The sequence below is a fragment of the Aotus nancymaae genome, unplaced genomic scaffold, assembly GCF_030222135.1.
Source record: "Aotus nancymaae isolate 86718 unplaced genomic scaffold, 86718_ANA_hifiasm-v0.15.2.pri h1tg000022l_1, whole genome shotgun sequence".
NCBI classification, from domain to species: domain Eukaryota; kingdom Metazoa; phylum Chordata; class Mammalia; order Primates; family Aotidae; genus Aotus; species Aotus nancymaae.
In genome coordinates this window covers 34,124,810-34,150,123 of record NW_026988435.1, presented here as the reverse complement: position 1 = coordinate 34,150,123, position 25,314 = coordinate 34,124,810, and the positions used below count along the sequence as shown (strand labels likewise).

The window sequence follows — 25,314 nt, the reverse complement described above, 5'->3', positions numbered from 1 at the left end:
TAACCAGTTGATATACAATTGTTTTAAAATGGCACATGGAGTAAATTTCAAGAGGTTATAGAATTTCAGTTTGATATTTCAAAAGAATGTTCAAAAGACCTCAATAGATGGCCTTGTCTTGGCTTGAAGTGTTTGCATTCTTGCCAAAGCTTTTTTAGTCTAGCTATGTCAGTTGGGAAGAGTTTATAATCAGAAGATTTAAAGAGTCTCACATGATGCAATCAAGCACAGTAGTTAAACTATGGGACTCTGATGAAAAGAATTCAATTGCATGTCAAGTATGGTTACTGGCTTTGAAAATAGTACAGAGAAAAGCCAACAAAAATGTGGGCAATGAGTCTGTGCATTCCTTATAAGCATCTTATTAGAAAAGAATGAGATTACCTATGCAAATTAGTGGGAAGATGTTTAGGCAGAGGTGTTGTGCCCACCAGCCTGAGGTATAAAAAGCCCTGTGTGAGAAGAGAACTTCATTCACACTTGGGTAACTTACCCTTCACAATCCATCTAAAGCCTTCTCAACTGCTGCCACCATGACTCGTTACTTCTGCTGCGGAAGCTACTTCCCAGGGTATCCCTGCTATGGAACCAACTTCCACAGGACCTTCAGAGCCACCCCCTTGAACTGTGTTGTGCCTCTGGGCTCTCCCCTGAACTATGGCTGTGGGTGCAATGGCTACAGCTCCCTGGGCTACGGCTTTGGTGGTAGCAACATCAACAACCTGGACTGCTGCTATGGTGGCAGCTTCTACAGGCCATGGGGCTCTGGCTCTGGCTTCGGCTACAGCACCTACTGATGGACCAATGGCTCCAGCGACCACGGGACTCTCAATCAATTCTCTGCAACCTGAAGAGCAATGTCTTCCTGACTTCCCACGTGCTTGGGTGATATGTCTTCCATCTTCTTGCTGACCTCTTGCTGTGGTCCTTGTCTTTGATGCTGTAGGACAAGTCACCCAAGACTCAAGTACTGAACTGATACTCATCTACAGCCAAAGGAAGCAAGATGCATTTTTTGTCATACTTGAATTTTAGCAGTGAAACAGTAGTTTGCCTCCCATGGTTGCTCTGCTCATGTACTATTAACTTCTACATCAACATTAATGTATTACAAATTGGGTGTGGGTAGGAAGGGAATTTTCTGTTAGTATCCTAATAAATCTGTTTCCTTCAGCATAAACATTTTTGTTCTGGTTATTTATTTTACTTTGCTTTTATGCTCTTGAATTCATCAACCAATTTAAACCTGTAATGGTTGACTTTAACCACATTTTATTCTGATTTCAGACTATATAGTCAGGATAGGGTGATGTCTAATGATTTTTTATTTTTATATTGATACTTCAATTTTAAAAACTCCCTGAAAATGTCCCAAATTTAACCCAGATATACTGCAAAATTATTGGCATTTCTCAATGCTGATTATAAAGCAGGAACATTTCTTAGCTGTTGAATGCTAAAACATGTTTTCTTTTCTCTTTTCGTTAGTGACACGATTCCATTTTGGTTCCTTTCTTCTTTCCTACTGCTTATAAAACTCAGTTCTGGTGAGATTTGCACCCCTCAGATTGTTGGAAGAATTGGAACTAAATCAACTTAGTTATTAAACTATCTTTAGGAGTTTCTAAAATTTGGTCAATAAAGGGAAGCCAACTGCTAAAATCACATACCATTTTTAATCTTTCTTGATAGATGGGTTTTATTTTCTCCATTTTCTTCATTTTTGATTATACATATAACTAGTACTAGAAATGAAGCATTTATTCTTTGAAATAATAGTTGCCATCAAAAGCACTTGAAATGATATATGGTCTGCACTTAGGAAATGCTCCCTGTCTTGCTTACTGAAAAATCTCTACTTTATTGAAGCAAAATACATCATGTTTGAATTAAAACTCATTCATTTACATATGATGTATTTATTGCACCTCTGTCTGAGAGAAGGTGCTTAATTGTTCGTTGACTTTACCTGTTCAATCTCTGCTGTATGGGTGCAAAATATTGTATTGTCCAATGTAAAGTTCATGTATCAAGTATTGGGCTGTGGACACTCTGTTAATAGTTTTGCAGTTGTAAAAACACCTAGGCAGAGGTGTTTTTGGTCTGAGAATCTGACTGTCTTCAAGATTTATTCATTTAAGAGGCACCCATCACATAGTATAACACAGCATTGGCTTAAGATTTGGGGACACAAATCTTAGAGATAACTAAAACACATCTTTGCCCTCAAGAATCAAATACACTTTATTCAATATTTAAAGGGCTTTTAATAATCTCCTATTTTATGTCAATCAATGTGCTGTAAATGACTACCCAAAGACAGATAGATATTCCTTACTCATTTACTTCCCAGGACTCAGTATTGGAGACAGCCTGTGATAAGAACCATGTATATATACAAACTGTTATAGGCTTGCACAGAAGGAAAGCTTCGGTATATAAACATGACCATGAGAGGGAGTACATGTTACATATCAAGATAAATATGGCTGTGCAAATGGGAAAAAGAATAGGGCTATTTAAAGCTGAAACAGACTATCACTGGCAAGACTCCAATACATAGGTAGAATGACCTGTTGGTGGAGAGATTCCAGGAGTGTTGGGTACTGGACAGGTGATTTGAGATCTCTATCAACCATAAGACTCTAGATTCTATCTTTATGATTAACATTTATTTTCTATTTTAAGGCCATGTTTTTGTATTTTGTTAATTTTTATTTTGAAAATTTCAAAGTTATGAAAAATTAGCTGTAATAGTGCAAAAAAGCCCTGCATTCTCAGATTTACATTTTTCTCCATTGAATGTATTATTACAAATAGTATATATGCTATATGATGTATGCATATAGTGTGTCTATCTATCTATCTATCTATCTATCTATCTATCTATCCATCCATCCATCTGGATAGCCACTCAGAATAGGTGGCAGGTATCATACCATTTATCTCAAGAACAAAGACAATATAACTATACAAATTAAGAATTTAATATTAGTATAATATTATTCTCTAACCCAAAGTGCATACTCAAATTTAATCACTTGTCTCACTAACGTCCTTTATAGTTTCCTCCCCCTGCACCTCAGGACGCAGTCCAGTGTTGTGTATGTCTCCTTAGTCCTCTTTAATCTGGACCAGTCCCTCAACTTTTCTCTGCCTTTCTTGACCTCAACCAATTTGGAGAATGCAGGCAGTCATTTCACAGAATTTATCTTGATTTGGGTTTGACTTTCCTCATGATTAGATTTATATCATGCACTTTTGTTGGAAACATCATAGAAGTGATGCTTTATCCTTCCCAGCACATCATATCAGGAGGCGCATCATGTTGGTAAATGCAAATTTGGTTGATACTAACTTTAATCACTTGGGGAAAGTTGTATCTTTCATATTTCCTTACTGTAAAGTTGCTCTTTCCCCTTTGTAATGAATAATTACTTTGTGCATTGATACTTTGACACTATATAAATATCTTATTTCTCATCAAGATTTTACTTGTCAATTTTATGATTCATCCATACATTTCTAATTTTATATTAAGAAATTCCTTTACATTTATTAGTTGGTATTCTATTGTAAGAAAGAACTTTCTTTTTTCTCCATTTATTATTTTTTTGTTTGCTTATTTATATGTGCCAATACTTATATAAGTAGGGGTTCATGGATTCTTATTTTACTCAACATATAATAATAATAATCCACTAAATTTATTTTGATCTCCAAATTGTCTCAGATTTGGACAGTGGGAATACCTTTGTGCTGGCTTCTATGTCCTTTGGAAATGTCCTCTATCACTATTTCATCATTTTCTTTCTTTCTGGCTCAACAAGATATTCCCGCCTGGCTCATCTTGGGCTTTTCTGCTCTAATCATAGAATCAGGGATTTCTCCTAGGAGTCCTGAGTTTTTAAAGTGCAAATTGGTATTTAGAAAGTAAGGGCCAGGTGCAGTGGCTCATGCCTGTAATCCTAGCACTTTGGGAGGCTGAGGCAGTTGGATCACGAGGCTGAGGTCAAGAGATCAAGACCATCCTGGTTGACATGGTGAGACTCTGTCTCTACTAGAAATACAAAGCATGGTGGCACGTGCCTGTAGTTCCAGCTACTCAGTAGGCTGAGGCAGGAGAATCACTTGAACTCAGGAGGTGGACATTGCAGTGAGCCGAGGTCGTGCCACTGCATTCCAGCCTGGCGACAGAGCAAGACTCCATCTCAAAAAAAAAAAAAAAAAAAAAAAGTAAGATATGGTTGCTAAGGGAGCTCAATGCTGTGCTGTCATCGCTACATACCATATGCTATGACAATCATTGCTATGATTCTTAATTGTCCTTCTGATTTAAGAATGACACACTCAGAAGCTGCACTAGAGCTCTGTGTGTGGGAACAGAATTCACTGAGGGGCAGAATTTGCATTTAATGTAAAAGAGAGGCTGACCTATTGGCAGGAGGAAGGTCTTCAAATGCCAGAGTATAAAGGTCTTCTGTGTGACTATACCAGCGGCCTCAGTTCTCCCTGTTCCTCAACTAGATTTCATGTCACCTTTCCTCTGCTTCAGCCTTAATCCTGGCATTTATTATTCTTAGTGCTGCGAATCTCAGTTCTCTCTGGGAGCTTGAAGGCTTGCTCCTTCCTTTAGCTCCCCCTTGTCACAGTTTCTGCTATGGCTCCTCTTTATTTGTGATCTTCGGTCATCTCCTTTGCAACTTCCAGAAATGTAGTTAACCTTTCTTCAGTTGACATCATTCGTACAATTCTCTGTCATTATTGGCTTCCACTCCTTCACTCCCTTGCTATAATTTTTTTTATTGCATTTTAGGTTTTGGGGTACATGTGAAAAACATGCAAGATTGTTGCATAGGTGCATACGTGGCAGTGTGATTTGCTGCCTTCCTCCCCTTCACCTATATGTGGCATTTCTCCCCATGCTATCTCTCCCCAACTCCCCATCCCCCGCTGTCCATGGCTTCTGGGGAATAAGGAGGGTGAAATCTGTAGGTAACTCTGACAACTTGCCCCTAAAAACCACAAATTCCTTAAAGAGGGTCAGGATGGATTAACAAGTCACAACAACAACTGGCTTTCTTTTGCAGCAAGAATGTGACAGATTCAATAATAGACAGTTTCACTATTTGCATAATAATTATTAGAGGTAGATTTTATTATCCTCCTATTACTGAAGATGCCAAAATTCAAAAGTAAAATAATTTGTTTCAGACTGTATCATTCATTTGGGAAGAGGATTCACTAGAGTTTTCACAAGCTTTCCAAAAAGATTTTAATAATTGTTAGGCTCTATTCTTTATCTTAATACCAAGTCCTTAGATTTTCCCTTCTCACTGTCTCTAAGAAATGTTGTCAGGACTTCATTCCTGAGATTTTTGCCTCAGTCACACCCATATCGTTTCTTGCCTGGGTTAGTAGCCTAGCTACTTATTCATTCTGCCAGGCAGTCTCCAATCCATCTTCCACACAGCAGGCACAATAATCTCTCAAAATGCAAGTCTAATTATGTAGCTCTTTTCCACAAACTCTTTGGTGATTTTAAAAAAAAATTTCCACAGCTTTCAGGACAATGATCAAGTAGACGCTCGCAGATCTACCAATTTTTCTAGCCTTATTTCCTACATCTTAAAGGGCTTCCTTTTCCCCTGCGGTGAGGCCTACCATGGTTTTTTGTTCCCTTCCACATTCTTTTTAATCTAGTGAACTCCTACAGGTCCTTCACAAGGTCTTCCTCCACCGCAGGGTGCTTTCCTTTTCCCAGGTGAACAGTCTTACCTCTGTTTACTTTGATGTCATATTGTTCACACTGCGCTGTTGAAGCCCATTAACCAAGAGCACCAGAAACACGCCTATAGTCAAACAAGTTAGGCTCGTTAACTTGTCACAGCGGAGACCACAAAACATGAGAATCTGCAAGATATCTCAATAAGAGAGTGTGAGGAGGGTTTCGTTATGGGATTTGGGCTTGAATTAGGTGATTTTCCAGAAGATTGAAGGAGGCAGAGGTCTCGTCTACATTGCATATTCATTTCCCATTGCCATTGTCACAAATTACCATAAATTTAGTGGCTTAAAACAACACAAATTTATTCTTGTATCGCTCTGGAGGTCAGACGTTCCAAATGGGTCTTACTGGGCTCAAATCAAGGTGTTGGTAGCACTGCACTCATTCCGGATGGTCTAGAGCAGAATTCACTTCCTTGCATTTTCCACTTGAGGCTGCCTGCATTTCTTGGCTATGTTCCTTCTTCTCTCTTCAAAGACAGCAGCTCGGCACCTTTCAGCTCTGTCTTTGATTCTGATACGTATCCAGGAGTCTCCTGTCTTCCCCTTCTATTTATAAGAACCCTCGTGATGACACTGGGTTTGCCCAGGTAATCCAGGATAATCTCCCTGTCTTAAGGTCAACAGATTGGCAACCTTAATTCAGCCTTGCTGTATAACATACTCGTAGGATTAGAATGATGACATCTCTGGGGGAACATTATTCTAGTTTCAAATAATTTTATTTAGGAGGTGGAACAAGGCTACGTTTGTAACTGGTAAAGAAGCAGCAGTCATCAAAGGCAATGTGTGGTCATTGTTGTGGTTTGCGTAGCTCACGGCACTTGTTTTTCTCCCTTCTCAGACATGATTACAGAGGGGTCTGATTATTGTCTCACTCTAGTGTCATCACAGCCTGACCTCATCTGATTTGCTGTTCTGGAAGTTGCAGATGGGAAGTAGGGGATGCTCTAGTTTAATGTTAGTGTTATCAGGGCTGCTGTTTATCTTTCTTACTGGTGCCTTCATTAGCTGATGGCTGTGATTCCCTCATTACGCCATGTATTCTGTAGGTTCTTTGAGGTCAAGCACCATGTTTCATTCAGTGTTACATAACCTGTGTTCTGGATCCCAGACAATTGATAATTTTTTTTTTTTTGAGACTGAATTTCTCTCTATCGCCAAAGCTAGAGTGTAGTGGCACAATCTTGACTCACTGCAACCTCCACCTCGAGGATTCAAGCAATTGTCATGCCTCGGCCTCCCAAGTAGCTGGGATTATAGGCACTTGCCATCATGACTGGCTAATTTTTAGTAGAGATGGGATTTCTCCATGTTGGCCAGGCTGGTCTCAAATTCCTGACCTCAGGTGATCTACCCGCTTTGGTCTCCCAAAGTGCTGGGATTACAAGCATAAACCACTGCACCCAGCTGATAAATATTTTTTGAATTAATATAATTATTTAAAACCGTAGAGAAAAAGCCCAATTTCTTGTTACTTAAAATATGGCCTGCAGGCTGGGCATGGTGGCTCACACTTGTAATCTCAGCACTTTGGGGGGCCAAGGTGGGAGAATCACTTGAGGCCAGGAGTTTGAGTCCAGCCTGGGCAACATGATGAAACCCTGTCTCTACAAAACAATAAATAAATAAAAACTATGAAAATTAGCTAGACATGATGGTGTGCACCTATAGCCTCAGCTACTCAGGAGGCTAAGGTTGGAAGATTGCCTGAGCCTTGGGAGATTGAGGCTGCAGTGAGCCATGGTCACACCACTGCACTCCAGCCTGGGCAACAGAGTGAGACCCTGTCTCAAAAAAAATATGATCTGCAGACAAGAAACATTGGCATCATCTTGTGCTTGCTCAAGATTCACAATCTCCGGCCTCTCCTCTATTAAATTAGACTCTACACTTTAACAAGATTCTCAGGTGATTTGTGTGCACATAGAATTTCAGGACTGGCCCAGTCCTGTTGACTCTTATCCCAAAGGAAGCAGAAAGGGAGATACTTCTCACTGTTGATTCTTAAAATAATTGGTGAAATAGTATTAATATTTTTATCAAGAAAAGAAAGTTTTCTCTTTTTTATTATTTTTCCTATAATTTTGTTCTATTTTTTTATTGCTATTTACAGAAAAATCAGATTATGTTTTTCATTTCCATTGAGGATAGAGGAAAAGAACTTAAAATTGTAGCAGGAGAGACTTCTATTAGATAAAAGGAAATATTTCCAGATTCTAAAGCTTGCTAGGCAGGGAACTCTTTGGGTGTTCTATAAAACTAAACATGTCAAGCATTGCTGTCTCTCAAAATAAGCTGTTATTGTTCAGACACCAATTCCTTTTTAGTGACTTGCCTCTGAGTCTTCTGACATTATCTTTGACAATGGTATTTGCACCACCGTATCCTGTTTCTTTTTTTTCCCTTTTCAACTATCCTCCCTTCTTAGTAATCTACTTTGCAAGTGTGCCTTCTGATTTCCATTTTGAAGCCTCCATGTCTAATGCGCTAGGACACAACTTCAGAATTTTTATGACTTTCCTTATGAACAACCTTAAATTTTAAGAAAGAAATCTTTGTAACTGTTCATACTTTTTGGTTAAATTTAAATTTCATTTGTGTTTAGTTTTGGTCAGTGAAGACTTCGAAAACATAATGCTTTGAGCTTGCCATTTCATTTGCTGTTTGCCAGTAACAGGAAGCATTATTTTAAAGATTGTCAGAAGGATTTGCCCTTGGTCTCCCAAAGGCCAGTCAATGAGTAAATGATTTGAAGCATCATGATTCTATTCTTCAGTGAGTTCATCTTCACCCTGAGGTGGCACAACTGACCATATCTGTAACCCTTTCCGCTAACTCAGCTTGCAGGCTGGTGCTTTGATTTAAATTTATACACAATTCCAGTTGCTGGTTCTAACTCTGCCTTTGTGTCATAAGAAGAGGACCTTAATTTCTCCATTTTGCATCCCCAAGAATAGAGGATGGATGCCCAAACTGACCTTCCTATTCTACAGTGGTAAAAAGCATGCTGCAGAAACGTGCCTTCCTTTGAACTGCTTTTTCATGTTCATTATGAATCACATATGAGGTGTTTCTAACCAGAGTCCATCAATCTATTATGCATCTAGGCATTGTTGTGGTATCACATTATTTCTTAAGAAAAACCACATAGGTTCTGAATCAAATGAAGTTAAACTTTGTTAACTAGATGCTTGCTGTGATAATTAACCACAAAGCCTCACAAACGTGGCTTATCCCTAAAAGTGCTGTGGTAGCATGGTACTGAAATTGTGTCTTAAATTAGCCTAAGTCCTGGTCAGCAAGTTCTGATCCTGTCACATGAAAGATTTCTTTTTTTTTTTTTGTATATTGCCTGGTGATTTTATTTGACTTGGTGTGATTTTTGACTTCGGGTTTCTTGATCTCGGCTCTGTTGACATTTTGAGCTGGGTAATTCTTTGTTATGTGGGAGCTGTCCTGTGCCTTGCAGAATGTCTGAAAGCATCCCCGTCCTCTACCCATTAGATGCTAAGTAGCACCCCTTCCCACCCTGAGTTATGACAAAGAAAAATGTCTCCAGACATTGTCAGATGTCCTCTTGGGAGCACAGTTGTCCATAATGATGTCACATCAACTCGAGTCTTAGCCATTAAGCCTGGCTAAAAGAATGTCTCTGTTTCCTCCTTCACCATTTCACATCCATCCCATTTTATGTTGTAAGTTTTGTTAAAGAGGATGCCTTTTCAGGTATCTTATTAAGGAGCACTGCAAATTTCTCAAAGTTTGACTAAAGTACCGCCTTTATTGGAATCACCTGGTCTGCTTATTAAAAATTCAGATTCCTCCCAGCACTTTGGAAGGCTGAGGAGGGTGGATCACCTGGGGTTGGGAGTTCAAGACCAACCTGACAACATAGAGAAACCCTGTCTCTACTAAAAATATAAAATTAGCCAGGCATGGTGGCACATGCCTATAATCCCAGCTACTCAGGAGACTGAGGCAGGAGAATCGCGTGAACCCGGGAGGTGGGTTTGTGGTGAGCTGAGATCACGCCACTATACTCCAGCCTGGACAACAAAAGTGAAACTATCTCAAAAAAAAAAAATTTCAGATTTCTTGGCCCTACATCAGATGCACAGAATCAAAATCTATAGGAATGGAGCTCAGAAATATCCATTTAAAACAAGTGTCCTGGGAGATTCTTGCACAGATTAAACTTTTGAAACTCTTACGGTATTCTTGCAAAGGTTTCAACATTTCTGTGATTCCTGTCACTACATTTTGTTTTTCAAAGCGATGGCAGCTGGAAGCTCATTAGTTTGTCTTAGTAGGAATGTATAATAAGATGAGAAAAAGCACTCCGGGTAGTCGCATGCCTAATTGACCAAATTCCAATGAGAGAGTGTTGGATCAACTCATCAATGATTTTGATAGCAGAATCATACAATGTTTAGGGTGGGACGTCCCAGGAAGTCAACTCATCTCATTTTAGAGTCGGGTCACACTAGGCCCGGAAAGTGGTTTGCCTAAATCTTCACAGCAAGTAGGTAGCCAAGTTAGGTTTAGAATGTTCTTTCATTAATTCATTCAACTGATACTTATTGAAACCTATATTATGCCCAGTAGTGAGCGAGGCACTGAGGAATCAAGGCTGATTAAAAACACCATTTTGCTCTCATGGAAACAAGGATGTTAATGAGGCAGACAGATACTAATCACATGAGTGAAGGTTATATGGCAACTGCGATTCGGTCCTACAGATATGAGAAAGAGGTTGGCTGCTGTGATGTTACAGATGGGCTCCAGCTAATTAGGAATGGCAGAAAGGCATCCCAAAGGAAGTGATTGAGCTGGCATGTGAAGGTTGCATGGGAGTTGATCAGGAGGGGAGGAAGGAAGAGAATTCCATACAGAACAAACAGCATGTGTCAGTTTGTTTGAAGAACTAAAAGACAGCAAAACTTAGCGAAGAGGGAGTTGAGAACTTTCAGGTTAGTTTAAAGATTAAAAAATATCCTAAAAGCAATAGGAGCGATCGAAACACTTTGTTTTATTTCTAAGACTGTTATTGATTTATTCATTTATTATGTTGAGGTACATGCCTTCTATACCTAATTTGTTAAGAATTTTTATCACGAAGGATTGTTTAATTTTGTCAAATTCTTTTTTTTTCTTATTATACTTTAAGTTCTGGGGTATACGTGCAGAACGCGCAGGTTTGTTACATAGCTTTGCATGTGCCATGGTAGTTTGCTTCATCCATAGCCTGTCATCTACATTAGGTATTTCTCCTAATGCTATCCCTCCCCTAACCCCCATCCCTTGCTATCCCTCCTCTATCCCCCAACCCCTCAACAGGCCCAGGTTTGTGATGTTCCCCTCCTATGTCCATGTGTTCTTATTGTTCAACACCCACTTATGAGTGAGAACATGTGGTGTTTGGTTTTCTGTTCTTGTGTCAGTTTGCTGAAAATGATGGTTTCCAGGTTTATGCATGTCCCTGCAAAGGACATGAACGCCTTCTTTTTAATGGCTGCATAATATTCCATGGTGTATATGTGCCACAGTTTCTTTATCTAGTCCATCATTGATGGGCGTTTGGGTTGGTCCCAAGTCTTTGCTATTTTGAGCAGCACTGCAATAAGCATATGTGTGCATGTGTCTTTATAATATAATAATTTATAATCCTTTGGTTATATACCCAGTAATGGGATTGCTGGGTCATTGATTGAGATGATCAAATAATTTTTATCCTTTATCCTATTAATGTGTAAAGCGTATCACATTGATTAATTTGTGTATGCTGAACCACTCTTGCATATCAGGGGTAAATTCTACTTGATCATGTGTATGATCCTTTTAATGTGCTTTTAAATTTGGTTTGCTAGTATTTTTGCATCTATGGTCATTATGGATATTGTCCTATCATTTCATTTGCTCGTAGTGTCCTTGTCTGAATTTGGTATTAGGGTAATCCTGGCTTCATAAAATGAGTTTGAAAGTGTTTCTTTCTCTTTAATTTTTTGAAGGACTTTGAGAAAGATTGGTATTAGTTCTTTCTTAAATGTTCTATAGAATTCAATGGTGAAGCCATCTGGTTCTGGTTGGAAGATATTTTATTACTGATTCAATGTCATTATTTGTTATTGGTCTGTTAAGACTTCCTATTTCTTCATGATGTATTCTTGGTGGGTAGCATGTTTCTAGGAATTTATCCTTTTATTGGAGTTTATCCAATTATTTTGGGATATAATTGTTTACAGTAGTCTCATGATATTTTACATTTTTGTAGTATCAGTTATATTATCTCTTCTTTTATTTCTGATTTTATTTGTCTCTTTCCCCTTTTTTTTAGTCTGGCTAAAGGTTTGTTGATTTTGTTTATGTTTTAAAAAATCATCTCTTAGTTTCATTGCTATTTTCTATGTTTTTTAGACTCCACAGTTATTTCTGCTCCGATCTTTATTTCCTTTTTTTCTTAATAACTTTGGACTTAGTTTGTTCTTTTTCTTCTAGTTTCTTTAAATATAAAATTAGGTTGTTTAGTTGAAATTCTAATTTTTCTTAATGTAGAATTTATTGCTATAAACTTATATTTTAGAACTTTCGCTGCATTCCAAAGTTTTGGTATTGTTTTTTCTAGTTTGTTTTTAGTGTGTTAAGATGTTTTTCTTTTTTTTTTGAGACAGAGTCTCACTCTGTCGCCCAGGTTGTAGTGCAGTGGCAAGATCTCAGCTCACTGCAACCTCCACCTCCGGGGTTCGTGCAATTCTCCTGCCTCAGCCTCCCAAGTAGCTGGGACTACAGGCGTGTGCCACCGTGCCCAGCTGATTTTTGTATTTTTAGTGAAGACAGGGTTTCACCATGTTGGTCAGGCTGGTCTTGAACTCCTGACCCCAAGTGATCCACCTGCCTTGGCCTCCCAAGTGCTGGGATTACAGGCATGAGCCACCATGCCCAGCCAAGATGTTTTTCATTCCTCATTTGATCCACTGGCTGTTCAGAAGATGTTAAGTTCCTCATATTTGTGAATTTTCCAGTTTTCCTCCTGTTATTAATTTCTAGTTTCATACAGTTATAGTTGAAATAGATGCTTGATATGATTTCAATCTTAAATTTATTAAGACTTATTTTGTGGCCTAACATGATATATACTGGAGAATGTTCTGTATGTGCTTGAGAAGAATGTGTATTCTGTTGCTGTTGCATGGACTATCTGTATACACCTGTTAGGTTCATTTGGTCTAAGTTCAAGTACAATGTCTCATTGCTGGTTTTCCGTCTGGATTATCTATTCATTGTTGAAAATGGAGCATGAAGCTCTGTACTGTAAATATATTTCTATCTGTTTTTCAGATCTATTAATATTTGCTTTGTATATTTAGCAGGTCTCATGTTGGGTGCATATGTGTTTAGAATTATTATATGTATCGATAAATTTACCCCTTTGTCATTAAATAATAAGCTTCCTTGTCTCTTGTGACAGTTTGTGACTTAAAGTCTATTTTGTCTGAGGCTACTTCTGCTCTCTTTTGGTTTCTGTTTGCATGGAATATCTTTTTCCATGTCTTCACTTTCAATCTGTGTGCATCCTTAAAAGTGACCAAGTCTTTAGTGGGCAGTACATTTAACATAGTTATTGAGGTAAAGATTTACTATTGCCAATTTGTTAATTGTCTTCAGGTTGTTTTGTAATTTATTCCTCTCTTTTCTCTTGGTGTCTTCCTTTGTAAATAGATGATTTTCTAAAGTCGTATGCTTTGATTCATTTCTCTTTGGCTTTTGTATAACTGTTACAGGTTTTGCTTTGGAATACCATGAGCCTTAGGTGAAAGTCTACTTTAAGCTGATAGCAAATTAACTTTGATCACAAACAAATGCCGTGCATTTCTGCTGCCTCCCCGACACTTTACATTTTTGCCGTCAATATTTAAACCTTATTTTATTATGTATCCACTGACAAATTATCCTAGCTAAATTTCTTTTTAATAATTTTGTCTTTGAGCCTTTATCCTAAAATTATAAGTGATTTATACATTACCATTACAGTATCAGAATATTCTCAATTTGACGATGTGCTTTCCTTTACCAGTGCATTTTACACCGTCATATATTTCCATATTGCTAATTAACATCCATTTCAGCTTGAAGAACTGCTTGTAGCATTTCCTGTAAGGCAGGCCTAGTAATGATACATTTCCTCAGCTATTGTTTGGGAAATCTTTGTCTCTCTCTCATTTCTGAATGACTACTTGGTCAAATAAAGTGTCTTTGGTTGGCAGGTTTTTTCTTTTAGCACTTTGAATATGTCATTCTGTTCCCTCCTGGCCTGATAGGTTTCTGCTGAGAAATCTGCTTAAACTCTTGTGGAGGTTCTCCTGTATATGATGAATCTCTTCTCTTGCTTTCAAACTTTTCTTTGTCTTTGCTTTTTTTGACAGTTTATTTACAATATGTCTCAGTGAAGTCTTATTTGGTTTGAATCTGATTGTAGCAGGGTTTTAAAAGAGGGAGGCAGGAGGGTCAGAGTTAGCAGCAGGAGATGTGACAACAGAAGTGAGAGATTGGAGTGATGAAAGGAAGTGGCCATGGGTCACGGAATGCAGATGCCCTCTAAGAGCTGAAAAAGCTAATAAAGGAATTGTCCCCTCAGAATTCAGCCCCATTGACAGGAATAGGAGCCAGCCCTATTGACACCTGCAGAAGGAACCAGCCCTATTGACACCTTGATTTCAGACTTCTGTCACCCAGAACTGTAGGGATAATAAATTTTAACCACCAACTTTGTGGTAATGTGTGGCGTTTACAAACAATAAGAAACAATTGAGGCAGTATAGAAATTAATGGGTCCAACAGACTTGAAGAAGGTAAAACTGACAGTGTGTTGTGACACATTGGATTTACACATGCAGGGATGCCCAGGGCAATCCTAAGTGTCAGTTCTTATTCAGATGACATCATCCTAAGGCATGGGTGTGACTTGGTTACATAGCAAAAACCAGATGCAGTTGCTTAATATGAGATTCTAGACAACAATAATTAAATTTTATATGCAAGTTAGTAAATTAGATGAAAGAAAGTCACTTTTGAGGGTCATAGTATCTGTTTATCAGGCAATAGTAACTGAAAGACAAGAGTTAGGAGTTTAGATCGAAAGTCTAAGCGAGCATCTTTCTTGGGATATGTAACTTGACATTCTGGAAGCATGAAGTTGTGTTCTTTGTATGCTTCCTTGTAGCAATTATTAAATATTGTCCTTTAGCTGCTATTTTATTATCTCTAATTGTCCCAATTACTTTGCAGAGCTTCATAATTCTAGGACCTCAGTAATGAATTACAGGTGTGCCAGAGGTGTGGCTGATCTGCCAGATTTGGCAGGATCTCAGGTGCCAGAACTCCTGGGATGTCTGCCTCCTCTCCGTGAGTCTTGTCAGATTACTCCATCACATTATAAGAATGTATAATGCCAAAAGATTGGAAGGTACTGGCCTTTGTCATTCCTTCTCACAGTGTCTTTCATGAATGCCTGGTGTCAAAATCCCCCTTGGTGACATTGGGTGATGATCCCATCAGACGATAATTATCCCCACACTGGTTAAATCTGACTCCCAAACAATTCTTAAAGTCACCCCCTTGCTAATGCTACTACCTTAGTTTAGACTCACATTATGTCTTGCCTAAGTTAGTGTGATGGCTTTTGTGGCAACACTATTGATTATCAATCCAATGACCATTTTTTTCTATCTTTTTCTGTGCTTCCAGAGCCTGCTTCACACCATTTAGGCAGAAAGGGCAGGTGTACATTTTTCTGCCTTGCCCCATAACTCAATCATGAGATGTAACTCAGTTTTGGACAAAGGACCCCAAAGGAAATCCATGGGAGGACAAATGTAAAACATATTCCTTCCTGAAACAAAATGAGGAGGAATTGTTGAGAAGAAGTTCTTTTTCTCTTCCTGGGTTTGGATGTTGATGCATAAGAATGTGAAGTATGTACCTGCTGAGGGAATCACCGTGAAGCCAGCCCTGAACCCTGACACTGTCAAGGCCTGAAGCAACCCTGGAATTACTCATGTTCTCATTTCCTATTATTTGTGAAATATAAACTCTTTCTGTTTAATCAACTTTCAAATGGGATTTTGTAACTTGCAGCCAAAAGCATTCCTAATAAAATTTTAAACTTGGTCTTTCTACCTCTGTGGTTTCCCTTTTCTAATTCATCCTCCACACTCTCTGAGTAGTGATATTTCTGAGGTGTAAAATTGTTTATGTCACTCCCATTTTAGTGTATAAAGTGGCTCCTTTCCTTCCACAGCACATACAGTCACATGTGCCCCTGACTGCCTTTCCAGCACCACCTTCCATTAATTATTCTTTTATATCCAAGGCTATGGTCTTTCTGAATTATTTGTAGTTCCTGGAAGACACTTGACTATTTAATATTTTTGAGACTTTGCTTTAAACTACTTCCTCCTTCTGGAATATTCCCTATATCCAGCCATCTTCCTAGCCAATGTCCACCAGTAAAATACCCTCTTTCAAGACCCAGTTCATGTATCTATTCCTTTCATGCTGAAATTTTCCTGCAAGTAGCCCCTACTTCAGGTAAAATCATCCACTGTCTCCTTTACTCCAGAAGTTTACAAGGGGCAGTAGGACTTCTAGGCTAGAACATATAAAAGAACATATAACAGGTATTTCATTCATTTGTAATTTCTCATTTAGTTACCATTTCTCATTCATCTTTGGATCCTCAGCACCTACACAATGTATGGAACATAATACATGATCAATAAATGTCTGTAAGAATAGATGTTTAAAAAAATGAGTGGAAGATAGTTTTTGTATTCTATGGTAACCACTGATACATGTTCTAAAACTTATTTAAAACATTCCATTCTATTATGTAAGCCTGGGAGGTGGAGGTTGCAGTGAGTCATGATCATACCACACGCTCAGCCTGGGTAACAGAGCAAGACCCTGTCTCAAAATAAACCAAAACCCAAACAAACAAACACAAAAACTAAAAATGAAAACAAAAATAAAAACAAACAAAAATATTCCATTCTAATTTATCTTTCATTTCTAATAAATTGTAATATGTTGAATGTGTAGACATTATATTTGAAGCTGATAAGACAGGAACATTTTTGTTGTGCATATTGTAATTGACTCTGTTTCTGAAATTTGTACACAATATATTTCTTGCTCCCTTATAGAAAGTCAAAAAGCAGGAATTTTTCTTATCTTTATTTATAACATGTCTTATTTGAAATCAAAGAAATATGAAAGAAAAAGTCAAATTATTTATTAAACAACATTTTAGGATTGTTATTAAAAGAGAAGAGGGTCATGAATTTTATCCAAGCCAATAAATACCCATCAATGATCAGTCTATTACCATGCTAGTTAACATGTGAGAATATATTTTTCTTTTTCATAAACCTTCATGTTACATAGCTTATTTGGGGGGAACATTTACAAAAGGAGATATTTTAACAGCAATTGGTTTGAAATGCTGCTGCTTTCCACTGGGCTGCCTCACAATCACATTTCCCCTCATGTAGGGTGGCACTGGAGAGACGGTGGACATTTTTAGGATCTGGTTAAGGAGAAGTAGAGTCAGTGATACGCTCAGTCTGGGCATGGTGGGATATATTTATGTGTTTTGCAGCCACTTCTGCATCTAATTAGGCTACTTCTAGTCATTCTTATGTGGGAATGGCTCCCAGGAATTCTGCCACCACTCTGTTGATCCATCCAGTGTGTGTGATGTGAAAATGCAGGACCAGAGGCCATATCTCAGCCTGAGTTTTTCCCATGGCACAGGGCACAGGATGAGTAGTGGAGGGGAAAACAGTTTTAAATGATGGAGCTGGAAGCTAACCTGTGGGAAAGAAAACTATTACAGTAGTGTGCCAGGCAACTCATAATACAAATAATATTTTTTCTCTGAATTTTGTGATATTTGTATTTTTTATTAGTGTTTAAATTTTTTTCATGATTTTTAAGCATCTTAACAAATATTTACTTTTGTACTTAATTTTATATTTGTCATATTGTGTACTTTTTAACAAAGAGGGCTCTCAACATTGTATACTTTTCAGGCTTTATGAAAACCTGACTCTTTCTTTAATAAGCCTAATATCAGAATAAAGCTTTCATAGGCTCAATATAGGATTAAGTTTGCTATTAAGTTTTAAATGACTTGTTGCTAAATGATATGTTTCCCTAAAATTTTCTTTTGTTGGAATTTTCTGTAGACTTTCTAGAGAAAATTCAAGCTGTTCTCTGTAAATAGGGCTTAAGTTTTAAAAAAGACAACATATTTTAATTACTATTCATGTACAGAGCTAGATTTTGTGCTGCAGAAGGCAAGGCTAGCATCTTGTCAGATTGGGTAGGTGAATGGGAGAATTCATTTAAATAGAGCATCAACTGACCTTTGACAATATTAATTCAAAATTTTAAATTTTCCATTATACAATGCTATTTTTTGTTTAATTTTTCTTTTTTCCTAACATTACCAAATTTTCCGTCATGAAACACAGCAATGTGATGCCAGTAGAAAGAGAACGTAAATCATTCTATGATTTTTAGGGAATAATCTGCTGTTGAATACCTTTACTTTCTGGGAATAAATCTAATTTCAATTCCCTGAACTTATTTAGCTTTAAGCCACATGTATTGTTTGAATTTTAAATGCTGAATCCCCATAGGCGGCCATCCAGGTTTGCTCAAGAAGCAGGGTACTGTAGGTGTTTTCATTCTCCAGAATGTAATTATTAAGCATTGCATATCTGTATCAAAAAATCTCTGGGTGTGGTAGCTTATGCCTGCAATCCTAGCTCTTTGGAAGGCCGAGGTGGGTGGATCACTTGAGGTCAGGAATTTGAGACCAGCCTGGCCAACATGGTGAAACCCCGTCTCTACTAAAAATACAAAAATTAGCTGGGCATAGTGGCACGTGCCTGTAATCCCAGCTACGTGGGAGGCTGAGGCAGGAGAATTGCTTGAACCCAGAAGGCAGAGGCTGCAGTGAGCCAAAATAGCCACTGCACTCCAGTCTGGGCAACAAAGTAAGACTCCACCTCAAAAAAAAAAATTAAAAATATACTAAAAAAAATGCTAAGTATCTACTAAAAAATGCCTTTGATATAATTAATCTACTACTGGTTAGAACACTGGCATGGTTTTGCATTTTCCAAGTGTCTCATCTTGTTCTTGGATTCAGTCTTTGATCTGTTTGATTCAGTCTTTGATTCAGTCTTGCTCTTGGATTCAGTCTTTGAGCTGCTGATAGCAGGGAACAAAATTACCTCTGGTTTATGGAGTAAAATTTAGGGGAGCTCATGTGTAATACATACCTGTTTTGTGGCTTTCTAGAATGATTCCTGTTATCTCTATGCCTATTTCTGTTCCATGTGTCCTCTTCGGCTATTTGTTCTGTAAGTTCTCCGCTAAGTGCCACTGTAAGAAATCTTAACGCAGGTGTCTGGGAATAAGATATCAGGTCTTACATGATCCAAGATAGTTTTGATCAGCCTTCTCCCTTCTTTAATTCATATTTGAGAACTAACTCTCTGCTTAGAGAGGAATAACATTCCTTCTTTATCCTGGGGTGAATGATCATTCTAAAAGTGAAACAACTAATTTCATATTGTCATCTGGCCCTTTATAATATCATCACATTTTTCAGACAATCTGGTTTTATCAGATCTCGGAGAAAAAATATTCTAAATTTTATGATAATTTTTTCATTCATTTTTCTGTGTTCACCTTATTAGTTTCAACATTTAGTTTAGAAAATGTTTCAGGCTATAAAATTCAATTTGTTTGACAATTCAGTACAAGAATTAATCCAAATACTCCATTTTTAATTTTAGTACTATTTTGATACTATGAATTAGAGCAGTCTTCTAGAAATGTGATATTGGGTATGGTTTAGGAGGGGACTGTCATTAAGATTACATGTTTAACCAGTTTCCCAAACAAGGTAGCTGTAGATAGAGGAAAAAAAGAGTTTTCCTGATGAGTTCTATGGCACTTGTCTTTCATACTCCAAAGAAAGAGAATCCTTGAAACACACGTATTCTAAGACATACTTTAATTTTGGGAATTTTGCGATGGATTCACTATCCATTTGTGATTTTATTTATTAATGTATTTAACATGTATTTATTGAATTCCAACTGTGTGTTGTGGAAATTCAGAGAGCAAGAGGACTGCATGACAGCTAATAACCTCAGAGTATTTCTTGATATTATATGCCTGCTTACAGTGTGTTACATAGGGTCTATAAGACAATGTGCTTTGAAGTGCTGGCAATAATTTTTTTTAGGAAGGGAGGTAATTTTTTTAAAGGCATCTTCTCCCTGCGTTGTATCACATGAGAGCTTTCTTAGGCAACTGTAAAGACATCATAAGCAAGGGCAAAACAAGTTAATGAGCTTTTCAGAATGTAAATTGGTGTCAAGAATGAAAATGAGGGCCTTGTGCTTTTCACCACACACCACAGCCAGGGTATATAAAGAAGGTTCTGAGACTAGGAATCCATCTCACTGAGGAAACGCACTCCGTTGCTACCTAAGCCATCCACTCCTGACACCATGTACTGCAACAACTTCTCCCGTGCTGTCTTCCCAGGATGCTACTGGGGCAGCTATGGCTACCCGCTGGGATACAGCGTGGGCTGTGGCTACGGCAGCACCTACTCCCCAGTGGGCTATGGCTTCGGCTATGGCTACAACGGCTGTGGGACTTTCGGCTACAGGAGATACTGGCCATTTGCTCTCTACTGATTGGCTGAAATCCCCGAGGCATAGAATCTTCTTTCCCTTGAAGGTCGAGCAGCACATCTCCAAGTTCCTCCCGTATCCACTCCTTCAGTCCTCATTTGCTCATCAACCTCAGAGACACTGCTTTCCAAGCTGCCTCGAGACCCAGGGGAGGAAAATGAAAAACCAGACGCTTCCTCATGCTGCCTCCCCTGGCTGATGTTCTCTGGGACATATTTGGAAACTTGACATCCCTCTTGGACATGTACTACTTTTGAATTTTTCATGACACTCATGACTTGTCATGATGAAGTCGTGGACATGTCTGTCAAAATCTCAATAAACTAGTTTCAACTGGCATCATATTCTCATGCTAGAGTGAAGTTTCCTTTCTTGGCGTGTGCATATTTTCTGTTACATTGGGGGTCGGGGGGAGTGAATTTATTTTTCTCATATGGGCATTAGGAACAGTGAGAAAGCAAAGAATTGTTGATCCTGTGTGATAAAGCTGCTTCTGGTAGTACAAACATTTTGGTGGTAACAAGATTTGACTTAACTCTGCTTTTTTATTGAATATATGAAAGAGGTTATACTGCATATGGTTCACTTTGTAGCTAAAAATATAAAGACTATTTGAAGAGGTCATTTCAGAAGAGAGTATTTTCTCCACCATACTTTAATGTATATCTTTTAAAAAAAATCAGGAAATATCTGATTGTTTTCGCTTTTAGCAATAGTAGACAAGGTTGCAGCCAACAAACTTTCCAGTTTGCAACTTTCTAGCAGCCACATGTTAACTCATGCTGAGAACAGTGAATTAATTAAACATGCAGGTTAAAATAGAACAGAAAAAGAAAACAGGGATTTTTCAGAAATTAGAAGATTATCAGTTTGTTCTGTAATGATGACTGACATATAAAACTTTGGGCTTGAAGGGACCTCTGAGAGTATCTCATCCAGTATTCTGGAAATTGCAGTATGCAAGAGAGTTACCTGAGTAGCTGACTTAAAATTTAGATTCCCATGCCTTGCGCCTAGGGATTCTGACTCAGTACATCTGGGGTTAGGTCTAGAAATCTAAATCTTTTACTTTTAATTTTTTTTAAGACCGAGTCTTGCTCTGTCACCCAGGCTGGAGTGCAATGATGTGATCTCAGCTCAGAGCAACCTCTGCCTCCTGTGTTGAAACGATTCTCCTGCCTCAGCCTCCTGAGTAGCTGGAACTACAGGCATGTGCCACCACATCCGGCTATTTTTTTTTGTATTTTTAGTAGCAATGGGGTTTCACTGTGTTAACCAGGATGGTCTCAATCTCTGGACCTTGTGATCCTCCTGCCTTGGCCTTCCAAAGTGCTGGGATTACAAGCGCGAGCCACCTGCCAGGCCAGAAATCTAAATTAAGAAGCTCCTGAGGGCTTCTAGCACAGGTGGTTTGAGGTCCACACTCTAAGAAGCACTGTTTCAGATCATTACAGATGTACACTACCCACCCACCCACACCATTTATTTATGACACTGAGTCTTGATAAAAGAAAGGCTTTTACTCCAAGGTGCCTAGGACATCTCAACAAGACAAGTATAGAGGGTGGAACATTCTTTAAATCCCTAAAGGAGAACAGGAGGTACAACATCTGTGTTTAGCACCTTTCAACTTGAGTTAATAAGTGGTTGCTAGAAAGTTTCGAACTGAAGATTGCTTTGGCTATAAAAATGCCTACTATTTTTAGATAGAGAAAGAATCTATTAAGTAGATATCCAGTAGTCTGGTGCTAAAGGCTCAAATGCCATGATCTGCTAAAAGGAAAAAGTACATTATAGAAGGATTTTATAAATTCACTCTTTCCTATTGCATAGAAATGCACAAATTCCTAGTGCACCTGCATTACTTGACATTATTTGATGATTATTTTTAAAAACTGAAATTGAATTCTATCACCTATAGGTCTTTTAAAAATGCGTATACCCAGATCCCACCCCTGTACATTCTGAAGGGAAGATCTATGGGGTCTGGGGATTTGTATTAAAAAAAAAATCCCTTTAAGTAATGTGATTTTATGCCATCAATTTAGAACAATTACTGGGTCTGTTTTCATGGCTGTTCTTTTCTGTGCTTCTCAGTTCTCTCTTTTTATTTTGAATTTAAAGACCAAGATAATTTCACCATATCCATACAGAATTCATAAAAATGAAAACAATAAGTAACATGTTACAGGCAAATTTAAGAAAAGCCTAGAACGCACATTTACTGCTACATTAAGGCTTAATGGTAGCCTGTATAGACTGTAGTTAGGTATTCATTTCTAATTGCATTATCAACTTTGGTATTGATCTGAGCCCAGTTTAGTGCTCTGTACATAGTAGAAACTCAATATATATGACTAGATTATCAGGCTGCTTTCCTCAATAAACACAAAAAAGATGTTAAACATCTGTTTGCTACCATCTTGCAGTGCTATTCTTTAATTCATAGCCATTTGTGGGTTGGAAGCTTGATGTCTGTGCATTTTATGACTTAGGTTTATCTCACAAAGTCACACAGGAAGTATTGTTTTGATTTTCTATTTCACCATCAATTGCTTGTTTCTTCTAATTGAAAACCAAGCTGTGTATCTTTAACATTTCCCTGCTTAATACAGTCTGTATTACTGAGAACTTGATTTGAATATTAAAGGCATCTTATGTATAGAAGAACCTTCTAGAGAGACCCCCCCAGTAAGTCCAATTAGACCCCCATTCCTCATCATTAGGTTTCCCAATCCCTTGGCTACTCTGAAGTGATAATTAACCAGTGGTAACTGAATATATAAATGTTAATTTGAATTTACCCATTTGACTCACAGGGGAGGTTTAGAGTCCCACAGAATTTTTCATGGCTAACTAACATAAATAGTATGTTATGTGATACCCTATTTAATATTTCTCATGTATTCTCTAAAGGCTATTTTGAAGGGATCTGACATCTGCCCTCTCTTATAAGGTTGGTGGAAAGACATTCTCCAGATGGCACCCTTTATGTGACCAGTGTATCTGGTGACACTATCTAACAAAGGTGTTGACCATAAAATTATGATACCCCAAAATGTGAAGATAGTGGAGCTGTAGTGAATCTGATAAAAGCAGGGGTCCTGTACTCTATTCATGTTATTCTTGCACATAAGAAATGGCCAAATAATTTTCCCTTCCTCCTGTTTTTTCTTTTCCTGTATTTTTGTCCCTTCTGCATCTATATCTTTCTTCAGGATTATATTCTGTTCCCATAGATTTGATTATAGAAAGGTCAGTTCCTAAGTGGATTTGAGAACAGTTTCTCACCAAGAAGCTAGGCCAAGGAAGGAGTCTTCCTAGCACAGGGTAATCTCATTGTCATAAGAAGTCATCTTTCCCAAAGATTCATACTGGCCCTGCTTTCCAGACCTCCCAAAAAGCTTTCAGCCACAATGGATACCTCAGGAAGATTATCAAATGCCTTATAAATCTGAGTTCTTCTCAGTAAAGATGCCAATGGACACAAACATAAAAAACCGAAGAATAGATGATGTTGGCACTTGGTAAATTTTATCCAAAGTGTAAATCTTTTCTTATCCGGAAAAGGCTTTTCTTGCTCTTTTGACAATAGCTTTAGACACAGAAGGCAAAGCAGAAACTAGAAATGCTTCATACTCATGCGGGTGATTTTGGGTTTTTCATAATTTTCCTTCAGACAGACAGTGGCCTTTCTCAGAGTCATCCAAAGTGTATAGCTTTTGCCCAGTGCGTATTTCAACCCATAGATTTCTGACATGTGCAAGAAAACCATACTTAAAAACCAACCATACTTGGGGAGCCTGAGGCGGGTGGATCACGAAATCGGGAGATCGAGACCTACTGGTCAACACAGTGAAGCCCTGTCTCTACTAAAAATACAAAAATTAGCCAGGCTTGGTAGCAGATGCCTGTAATCCTAGCTACTTGGGAGGCTGAGGCAGGAGAATCGCTTGAACCCGGGAGACAGAGGTTGCAGTGAGCCGAGATCATGCCACTGCACTCCAGTCTGGAGATAGAGTGAGACTCCATCTCAAAAAACAAAAAAACAAACAAAAAACAAAACAAAACAAAACAAAAAACAACCAACCAACAAACAAACCCAGCCATTCCTCTTTGTGTACATCTTTAGAACAGCGTAATTACTTTAGAGCTAAATTCTTGGTAAACACATGTTTTTGTCTCATTAATTTCTTATGATGCTGACTATCTTCTCAATTTGGCTTATTTGAGATTCTAGGCCATCATTTTGCATGTAGTCCAGTATAATTTTTCAGTCATTTCAGAGGCAAACATAATTAGGGAAGAGGCAAAACTAACCAATATCATTTCTGGGCCTGCAGTGGGTCATCGTTACTCTTTGCAACCCCGTGAGGTTGGTTTTATTCCAGGTTCTATTATCCCCATTTTACACTTGAGGAAGCTGGAGTTCAGAAAGTTCAAATGACATGTTCATAGTTTCAAAGCTACAATATGACAGAGTGGGGTTTCTAATCTGGGTGTGTTGGATGCTGAAGCCTCGCCACCTTCCTCTCTGCTAACAGAGTCCACTCCGGTTGCATCCTATAGAACTGAAAACACACACTCCGTATACGGACTTCACTCTGTATTATTCACCCCCATGTTCCCAAAATAAGGCATAGCATTGAGCTCATATTATCCCCTCAATGAAACTATTATGAATGAAAAAAAGAGGCTGCTATGTTTTTCTTTTTCTTTCTTTTTTTTTAAATATTTTATTGAGTTT

At 38.1% G+C, this 25,314-nt stretch overlaps 2 protein-coding genes across 2 annotated transcripts; both read left to right on the top strand.

Annotated features, from left to right (window-relative positions):
* Positions 1-472: 472 nt before the first annotated feature.
* LOC105713707 (keratin-associated protein 7-1) lies at positions 473-1,180 on the top strand. The gene has a single exon (XM_012447479.2). It carries the CDS (start codon positions 534-536, stop codon positions 795-797), a length of 264 nt encoding a protein of 87 aa, XP_012302902.1. The 5' UTR covers positions 473-533; the 3' UTR covers positions 798-1,180.
* Positions 1,181-20,324: 19,144 nt separating this feature from the next.
* Positions 20,325-20,904, top strand: LOC105713717 (keratin-associated protein 8-1). The gene has a single exon (XM_012447487.2). It carries the CDS (start codon positions 20,379-20,381, stop codon positions 20,568-20,570), a length of 192 nt encoding a protein of 63 aa, XP_012302910.1. The 5' UTR covers positions 20,325-20,378; the 3' UTR covers positions 20,571-20,904.
* Positions 20,905-25,314: the final 4,410 nt, after the last annotated feature.

What these genes read in the sequence shown, in the direction of transcription:
- LOC105713707 (XM_012447479.2), top strand. Translation starts at nt 534, where the DNA reads ATGACTCGTTACTTCTGCTGCGGAAGCTACTTCCCAGGGTATCCCTGC.
- LOC105713717 (XM_012447487.2), top strand. Translation starts at nt 20,379, where the DNA reads ATGTACTGCAACAACTTCTCCCGTGCTGTCTTCCCAGGATGCTACTGG.